This window comes from Bison bison, unplaced genomic scaffold, assembly GCF_000754665.1.
Source record: "Bison bison bison isolate TAMUID 2011002044 unplaced genomic scaffold, Bison_UMD1.0 scf7180017864314, whole genome shotgun sequence".
NCBI classification, from domain to species: Eukaryota; Metazoa; Chordata; class Mammalia; order Artiodactyla; family Bovidae; genus Bison; species Bison bison.
This window is the reverse complement of record NW_011494886.1, coordinates 1,592,198-1,602,177: the sequence shown is the minus strand read 5'-3', so window position 1 is coordinate 1,602,177 and position 9,980 is coordinate 1,592,198. Positions and strand designations below refer to the sequence as shown.

At 38.0% G+C, this 9,980-nt stretch overlaps 1 protein-coding gene across 1 annotated transcript in view; it reads right to left on the bottom strand.

Moving 5' to 3' along the window:
- ABHD10 (abhydrolase domain containing 10) overlaps nucleotides 1–9,769 on the bottom strand; it is a 13,154-nt gene extending 3,385 nt beyond the window's left edge. Inside the window, exons 1-4 of the mRNA XM_010852739.1 lie at nucleotides 9,610–9,769; nucleotides 6,954–7,137; nucleotides 3,137–3,248; nucleotides 2,594–2,731 (exon numbers count right to left, since the gene is read on the bottom strand). Coding sequence (XP_010851041.1) covers nucleotides 2,594–2,731; nucleotides 3,137–3,248; nucleotides 6,954–7,137; nucleotides 9,610–9,751 — 576 coding nt within the window. The 5' untranslated portion in view covers nucleotides 9,752–9,769. The remainder of the gene's footprint in view (nucleotides 1–2,593; nucleotides 2,732–3,136; nucleotides 3,249–6,953; nucleotides 7,138–9,609) is intronic.
- Between the last annotated feature and the right edge of the window lie 211 nt (nucleotides 9,770–9,980).

Below are 9,980 nucleotides of genomic sequence, written 5' to 3'. Positions count from 1 at the left end.
GAAATTAAAAGATACTTGCTCCTTGGAAGAAAAGCTATGACCAACCTAGACAGCATATTAAAAAGCAGAGATATTACTTTACCAACAAAGGTTCATCTAGTCAAAGCTATGGTTTTTCCAGTAGTCATGTATGGATGTGAGAGATGGACTATAAAGAAAGCTGAGCACTAAAGAATGGACGTTTTTGAACTGTGGTGTTAGAGAAGACTCTTGAAGAATCCCTTGGACTGCAAGGAGATCCAACCAGTCCATCCTAAAGGAAATCAGTCCTGAATATTCATTGGAAGGACTGATGCTGAAGCTGAAACTCCAATACTTTGGCCACCTGATGCAAAGAACTGACTCACTGGAAAAGACCCTGATGCTTTGAAGACTGAAGGTGGGAAGAGAAGAGGATGACAGAGGATGAGATGGTTGGATGGCATCACTGACTCGATGGACATGAGTTTCAGTAAGCTCTGGGAGTTTGTGATGGACAGGGAAGCCTGGTGTGCTGCAGTCCATGGGGTCACAAAGAGTCGGACAAGACTGAGTGACTGAACTGAACTGCAGTATCCGCAGAAGGAGACAATGATTAGAGTTAGAGGTAAATCAAATTCCCACACAAACAATGAATAATGCTGGGTCTTAACATTTCCAGGACTAAAGAAGACAGTAAAAACCTCTAGGTCTATTCCCTTGACACTGAGCACTAGCTGTTTCTGTGGAGAAGAGGGAGAGATCCTAGTGTCTGGGCCCTTCCTTACGCATGTTTTTAAGTTTAAAGGGCTCAACATTTTAAGAATTCTTCGCTGGTATGATTTAGGATTAGCAAAGAAATACCCTGATTTGCAGGACATAGATCTTCTCAATTACAGGCTATCTATCATATCTTCCCTCTGAGTGATTGATGTACACACATAAAGAGAAATGTACATAGATCTTGTCATTTCCCAATAACCCCCCAAAACTGTGTAATCAACACCTTTCCAATAGGCCATCTTCTTGAAATAATTTCCCACCATGAGAAGCAGAGTAAGGGGTTCAAGGTTTAGATGCAGAGGATACAATGGCAGGAAAATTTAGCAGCATGAGGACATTAAGCATCTATGTATGAGAAACAAGAAAGTAAAAAAAAAAAAATCTCAGAAATAGGTAAGTGCAAAGATGATCAGCTTCGTAATTTTAGCCCTGACCAGAAATCATATGAAGAACCTGACTTTGCAGACAATGTCATTTCTTACGGAGCTGGGAAGAACAATGTGAACTAAGAATAAACTTAGAACAGATAGTATATGGCACTGAATTTAATGCAGAACTTGAGGCAAAAGTCAATGATATTCTACTCTTCAACACTAAATATGCTTTTTCCTTTCTTCCTCCTCCTTATTCCCTGCTCTCTACAGCAGTGGTTCTCAAACTTCACCTGGGGCCTTGTTAAAACGACTGGGCCATACTCCCAGTTTCTGATTCAGTGGGTCTGGTGAAGTTCAAGAATACACATTTCTATTAATACAAGTTCTCAGGTGATGCTGTTACTGCTGGCCTAGGGACTACACGTTTTGAACCATGGGTCCAGACTGTTTCTTTCTGCTAGGATTAGTCCCATAGATGAAATTTAGATCCCAAGGGAAAATATGCCCAAGGAGAACTCAACTGATTTCCAAACAAAAAAATAGTACACACATAAAGAAACAGCTATTACCCACCACTTTTTTTATCCTTGCAGACAACAAAAGTGCTTAAACATACATTCAAGAGCAAAGTATAATAAACCAATTACCTTTCCAGTCATCTCAGAAACCTTATTTCTATCATGATTTGCGGAAGAACATGCTACTGATGAAAAGCACCTTTTTTTTTTTTTAAAGGTGAAAATTAGAAGTAGAAAAAGAATGCCAAGTTAGTGTCTAAGCCAGGAATGGCAGATCTTATCTCCTGTGTGTGACTGACAGCGGGTGCTTGGAGAGCTCTGCTAAGAAAGAATCTGAGGCTTTAAGGCTTAAACTTTCATAACTGATTAGCTGGTTTAACATGGTTGTAGAATAGATATTAATAATATTACCCATAGGCCACAAAATAAGACTAAGAGGTGCACAAAGAGGTCACAACGTATGATCCAAATAAATAAACGTGGTTAATAGCATGTTGCTAAAACAAAAGTTTAAAGTATGATTTCATTTATGTGATGCAATGATTTGAAGGGACTGTGAAAAAATAGAAAATCTTAAACAGGAGACCAAATAGTTAAAAGGGGCTTCCCTGGTGGCTCAACTGGTAAAGAATCTGCCTGCAATGCGGGAGACCTGGGTTCAATCCCTGGGTTGGGAAGATCTCCTGGAGAAGGGACCAGCTACCCACTCCGGTATTTTGACCTGGAGAATTCCATGGACTGTATAGTCCAGGGGGTCGCAAAGAGTTGGACACGACTGAGTGACTCTCACTCACTCAAATAGTTAAATGAAAAAAAAGAAATGGTAAACAAAAAGTCAGTTAAGACAAAAGATAGAGCCAGCATAACAAGTCAAAGGACAGATGACACACGCATAAAATTCAGAGAAAGAGGGAGCAGAAGAACAACAGGAGGGATACACTGAGGTTGCCTGGGACTTACCTCAATAGGAAGCTGATTAAATTGTGTCACCAGGCCATCTACAGCTGTCGCTACGCCAACCAGAGCAACAACCTTTTGTGGCCGTGCGATTGCAGCATGAAACATAAGCCACCCACCGAGGCTGGATCCAACCAGTATCTAAAAACAAAAGCACGTTGTTTTGAAGAGGAATTTCTTTTTCTTTTTGGTAAGGGAGGGACTAATTTCATAGAACATATGTATTTTCTGCCTTTATATCCACTGGCTCCCAGACTTTTAATATTTGGCACAAAGTAAAATTAAGACTATGATTACTTTTTGTTAAAGTATCAGGTCTATAATAGAGAGTAAATTAGACAAATAAAATTTGTAAAACGAAAAGTAAAATGCTACTTACGTTTTAGGAGAAAGTGAAAATGATAGAACTGATTGATTTGACATTAAAATATAAAAATTGATTGTTAGACATTTAAAACATTAAATATTTGCATCTAATGAAATAGCTCCAATACCATGAGGTTATAGTCCACAACAATTATCATGATATTTAACAAAAACAGTCACCTGTGGTCCTTCAGCCAAGTCATCAATTATAGAAAGAACATCTTTTCTCCACTTTCCCACTGTGCATTCTTCTAAGTTACCATCTGAATTTCCAACTCCTGAGTAATCAAACCTGGAGAAAGAGAAAACATATTTGTATCTAGATATCTAGTATTTGCTTCCCTAATTTCTAAGGAAGATAGCACATTAATGACAATGCCTCAACTCTATTAAAATAAAAGTGAAGTCAGTATGTATTTCAGCAAATCTTATTGGCTTAACCTCCAAATACCTCCCACAGTCACTCGCTTTCTCACCTCCTCCACTGTGCCAGCCTGGTCCAAGTCACTATTCTCTCTTGACTGAACTAATGCAAGAGTCTCCTAGTAAATCTCCATTTTCATTTTTCACCCTCACAGTCTATTCCCCACTCAGTAGTCAGTGATCCTTTAAAAAAAACAAAAACAAAAAAACAAAAACAAAAAAAGATCATGTCCTGCACATACCCTTCAAAGGTTTTGTATAATCTTTAAGTAAAATCCAAAGTCCTTACCATCTTCTAGCCCCTGACTACCTCTCTGATCTCATTCTTCCATTTCTCTCTCCCTCCCAACTGTATCCTCATTTTTCTTTTTCAAGTTAATGGAATACACCATCCACATTCCTGACTCAAGGGTTTTACATCAGCTTCTCCTTCCCTGTGAACGACTCTACCTGAGACATTCACTCAGACTGCTCCCTCACTTCAGTCGGGTTCCAGTGTTACATCTCCAGAAGCATTCTCTGACCGTTCAACCTAAAGCTGTGCCTCTTTCATCATTCTCCAATTCCTTACTCTGTTTTATTCTCTTTACAGCAAATACTGCTACCTGACAATATGTGTCCATTGGATTACTGGTTTGTGGCCTGTCTCCCACACTAGAATGGTATGTAGGAACAGTAGAATGGTGTAACATAATTTCTTAGAGATAAGAGATTTAAAAGTAGAGGAAGAAATTAAAATTTTAAGTATGAAGTGATGTGGTTTTGGATTCTTGGGAAATAGGATAACAAGGCAGAAGCTGAAGTCTAAGTTACAGTTATTATTTCTTCTCAAATCCAAAGGATATATATAGGAGACAGACCAGGGAGAACGGGGGAGAAAAACCCAATTCTCCTTTATCTTCCTCTGTGGGTAAAGATGTCTCTACTTGCTATATTGTTTACAGAGGCCCTCCAAGTATATGGTAAAGATGCAAAACACATGTCAGTTGTGTCCAACTCTTTGTGACCCTGTGGACTGTAGCCCTCCAGGCTTCTCTGTCCATGGGGATTCTCTAGGCAAGAACATTGGGGTGGGTTGCCATGCCCTTCTCTAAAACACATGTACAGGGCCTTCAAAAAGGTAAATACAAGCATTCAGTGATAGTAATGGGTAACAAATAAAAAATACAGTTCATTCTTGCTGAACCCTAACCAAGTGACAAAGATTTGGCAATTTACAACTTTTAATCACAGTAAGGCAATTCTGTCCTAGCAGCCTCAATATTCTCAAGTCTAAATACATTTTAAATTTCCCAAATCTAAAATTTTAAATTTTATTAGAAATCATGAGAGAAGATGAGTCCTAAAGCCATGTGTCATATTCCTGAGCTCTGACTCAATCTTAATATCCTGGATGGTGGCAGGATATTAAGAAACCATTTTCACCAAACCATAAGTACTGTTCTTGTATACTATACAAAACTAACCATTTCTTCATTCAAGATTTAAGTTTTACAGACAGAATCACAAGAAAGTAAACTGAGAAACTGGGAGTATAAATAGAAGATAAAATCTCTTTTCCAATCTTTATGTACTACATTGGCAGGCGGGTTCTTTACCACTAGTGCCACCTGGGAATCCCTTAAAACAAGTTAAAGGGCAATTAATTGCTAATAGTGATTAGATAGCAATGAAGTTTGATAAAAGCATATAAAAAGGAGCCTGATCAAATAAAAAATTGTAATGAATGGCTATACTGTATAAAGGTATATAAATATACATTTAGGTTACATTTTAATATAGTACCACATATTCCTTTGGATAAAAGGAATAAGACTAAATTCATATAATTGTCTATATACACTGTATTTTCATCATGATTACTAAATATACCCTTAAAAAGAAAATTTATTTCATATGCATCTAAAATGCAGAAAACTCCCTCATACATCTTATAGGCAGACAGGAACTGGCTATAGCTCTTACAGTCTCAATTTAAATTAGGAACTGATAAAATGAGGATTTCTTGAGTTAAATTCTTTTGGGGACAAAGGAGAATGATGGCAATTTTTCTGATATCATCATGTCTTGCTCAAGATAGTCCTCCTTGGACTTCTCTTCCTTCTTACCTACATCCTAACTATTTCTCAGTGTTCCCTTAGTTTTTTCTATCCACTTCAACCACTATTTTTCTCTCAATATATACAGTTAAGTAGCATGCTCTTTGACATAATCAAATTTTGATGAATATTTCTGCCTAATTTCCCATATGTATTTTATCTTGCATTCCTCCACCCTGATTAAAAGATCCTTACAGGCAATGACCATATTTTAAAACTCTTTGTATATTTTACAGCACCATTGTAGGGTTAGAAGGTCTACTTGTAAAAAAATACTCCAGTCTTAAGGATAACAGTCAATTTGGAACATTTTTAAGAGTTCTGAGCATGAAAATGAAATAATTCAGATAATTGGCATAATTTCTGCTAATATACTGAGTAGATAAAAGTTATTTTTAAGTAGTAAAAGTTTTTTATTTTTATTTCTAATTACTTATTTTATTTCCGAAAGTTGTATTTTCTAGACCTATTGAGTGAATGATAGTGAAACTCTTCTAAAACTACATAAATAGATTTTTAGGTTGCTAGTGCTAGAAATGAATTCAGAAATTATCTTTCATCCAATCTCCTCCTTTTTATGATGAAGGAAACAGGTCCAGCATTTATTAACTGACTCATCTTGTCACAGCTAATGTTAGCATTAATTCTAGAGTCCATGTTTCTTGAATTTCAGGCCAGTGCTCTTTTTACTAACCCATACTATCTCTTCTGGCAAATCAGGCACTAAATAAATGACTGCTCTAAGTAAACAACCCTAATAACAGTGAAACATTATTTTAGTAAAATAATTATCAGTATGAAATATTAAGAATTGTAAAATCAAGTAGTAAACAACACATACCCTTATTTATGCTTATAAAAACATATTCAGGCTACAGAAGTGAGAGGAAAGAGGAAATTCAGTGAAAATGTGAATTGCACAATATTAATTTTACAGTACTTTTAAACACAGATGCTATTTTAAACTACATATTTTGAAAGTAATGAAATAAACAGTGGTTAAATAACAGTGGTCCTCAAGTCCTCAAAAGAAAACCACACCATAAGAGATGACAAGAAAGCCAGCTAGTATACTGGTTTGCTGTCATGTTAGAATGTTGTTTCTAAAGAGCTTAAGTTACCACTAGTTTCCCTGTCTGCCAGCATCATCAGCGTGGCACGAAGACCAGATGGGAGGGAGGTTCACAAGGGAGGGGACATACTTATACCTATGGTTGATTCATGTTGATATATGGCAGAAACCAACATTTTATTGTAAAGCAATTATCTTCCAGTTAAAAATTAAAAAAAAAAAAAAAACTATTAAAGATTGCATTTTACATGAACCCTAAATCACAAGATTAAAGTTTACAGACCAATAAAATAAACTAATCTATAAAAATGCTGGCATATATTTCAGTTGGTTAGAGCAGAAGTAATTCTTGACTGCCAAGGTAAATGGTAGTAATATTTTCTCAGTAATGTGTTGTTCCTACCTTATGCAGGCGTGACCTAGAGATTTGCAAAACTCCTCAATCGCCAATGCTTTTGTACCATTCATATTAGAAATATAGCCAGGGATGAAGATAATTCCTGGACTTTTGCCTTTTAGTCTTTTATAAGCCAGGTTTGGGAGGTCTGGTCGACTAAGGAAAGAGATTGATGTCTTGTGTCTGCAAGCTAAACAAAGCACACAAAACATAAAGTTTGCAAATACAGTTTTTGGAAAACCATACATATTTTCAATCTTAACTTTCTTAACTCATCAAATTGATAGCAAATACTATTTCCATTTCATAGAAAAAAAATAGAGACATGAAGTATTAAAGTCACAAGTCCGTGCCTATCTTTAAAACTCATGTCACAATTGATCTTCTCTGAGCAAGGTTCAATCATGATTCTTTCAAAATACATAACAAGGAAATTTTAAGGCCACTAAAGACAGAGTGACTTGTCAAAATGTTTTCCTGTTGCTGTTATATCATCTGTCCCAAACAGTATCAATCAACATTCATATTTACCTACACTAGTTTTAAGGCTTTTCTTGGGAGATGTTAGTCTTCTTTGAAATTTTTTTTTAATGTCTGAGGGGTTTCACATCCTCTACTTTTTGGTGGGGAGGGAGAGAAGTTTGGTCTGATGTTGGGAAACTGAATCAAAGATAGAGGTGCTGGCCCCTCTTATTACTTATTCTTCCTCCACCCATAAAGTCTTGGGTCATGGTAATAGTCAGTCATGATTCTCTATCTGCTGAGGTGGGTTTGTGAACAGTTTCTTTACAAATAACCTTGAATAAATGTAAATACCATTTTTGGAAAAAGATTTCTCATAGGACTCCCAATCACTGTGTTTTATTTGTTGGTTTGGCTTTCTTGAAAGGTGAACACAAATCTGAATGCAAGTAAAAAGGCACAATGCGCAACCCTTATAATGTTATTCCAGTCCACTATCTTTCAAGTTCTTTCCCCACCCGACAGTAAGGTCAACGGGTGCTTGTGCTCAGTGACCTCCGACTCTCTGCAACCCCATGGATTGTAGCCCACCAGGTTCCTCTGGCCATGGAATTTTCCACCAAGAATACTGGAGTGGGTTGCCATTTCCTCCTCCAGGGGATCTTCCTTACCCAGGGACTGAACCCATCTCTTGCATCTCCTGAATGGGCAGGCGGATTCTTTACACTGTGACCACCTGGGAAGCCATAAAGTCAATACTTGCTCTTAAAAAATGTAGAACGATGTTTAAAAACAAAAAGTCATTTATAATCCCATTTTCTCCCTCCAGAGAAATCAGATTTGTGTATTCCCTTAACAGTCTTTTTCTGGACTAAAGAAATCTCTTTTTTATTCCTTGAAACCTTTATCTATTGTGGATAATTAAAACTTTACAGTTTCTTCCATATGAGCTAATAAAGTTTTCCTCATTTTGGATGTGAGAAGTTGATTTTTTAAACACTGAACTGAAGGCGTTAAAGCTATCCCTTTTACACGTAGGCTTGCTTCAGAGTTTCAACGCATAGTGAAATATGCCAAATTTAAAACTTTTAGTGAAAAACAAGGTAAACAAGAGCCAGTTATGTAGACCGACAGATTGTAGCAGCAAAAATGTTCTTTACCCATTTCTTTAGCACTCAAAAACTCCTTATCCTCTTTTCCATATTACTTTCCCATGGGAAATTTTCCATGAGACCATCACAATTTATTTAATCTTGATGAGTTATAAATGGTCTTAACATAATATCCATAAATGACCTTTGTACTATAAGAACTAGCTCAAAATCTGAGGCATATATCTTCAGTGAAACTACTAAACAGTGAAAGAGAATTACAGTTACTGAAATGACATACTATACTTTGCTAGAGGGACATATGTAACAGCCTTTTGGTTGTGAACAATTAAAATGACTATATACTTAAAAATTTTAACTCAAAACAAAGGGTATTTACAAAGACAGTCCCCATTTCAAGCACCATGCATCTGACAGCTGGGGGCAAGGGTATGAACCTCAAAATAAAAAGACATAATTCAGGAAGGCAGGCTATATATATGGGGGAGTGGAGATGAGACGGAGAAGAATCAAGCACAAAGAAATATTCAGGGGCTTTAATTTTTGTCCAAATTCTAACTTCCTTTGTGGAGTAATGGCTATGGTTTTTTCTGGGCTGGAATCCTGGCGGCCAGGTTAGGGCGGGAAGACCCAAAACAACCAAAAAAAGGAAAAGTTTACACTTTTACAAAGAACAGGTAAAACCTTCCTGTAAAATCGCTCAAGAGAGAGCAGGTCTAAGCAACTAACAGTCACGATCTGTAAACCTCTTGGAACGTGCACAGAAAAGATAAAAGCAATTAATAATCAAACACATTAAATGCACATCTGAATTTTTCCTAGTCTTGGGCGCTTAACACAGGGGAGGTGGGCAGAGAGAATCCTTGAACTACAGAGCATAAAGCCAACCACTGCCCGAGCTGTCAGGATACCCCGGGGCCTGGCAGAGCTCTCTCACTACCTTCATCAGAATTGTTAAAAAGAACTGGGGTACTGAGAACCTGGAAAAAGGATTTCTGAACGGAGCGCCAAAAACGCAAGGGACAGGAACCGCCGAAATCCGCTATGTTCGAAAGAACGCGTCTTACTCCAGTCTTTCGGACACTGACCTCGGAGCCACTGTGGCGCCCGCTCGGTCTTCCGTGCAAGTAACGTGCTGAGACCATGGTGGAAGCCGAAAGTGACTGCCGCCAAGCCCCACCTGCGACAAGGCACCCAAGCGGCCACGGCCGCCAGGCCCACCCCCGCCATCTTCCCAGCAGCCCCTGCGCCCTGCGCCCGCCTACTGAGATGCGCACTGCGCCCAGAAACCAAGGTGCGCATGCGCCGCTGGCTGGAAGCAGCAAATAAACAGCCCTGGCCAGAGTTTCCACCCCCAGAGAGCGCACATGCGCAGAGTGTCGTCGCTCTTACAGCGTTTTTCTGCTGGGCTATATGCTGTGGGGAGGTTTCAGTTCAGTTAAGTCACTCAGTCGTCTCC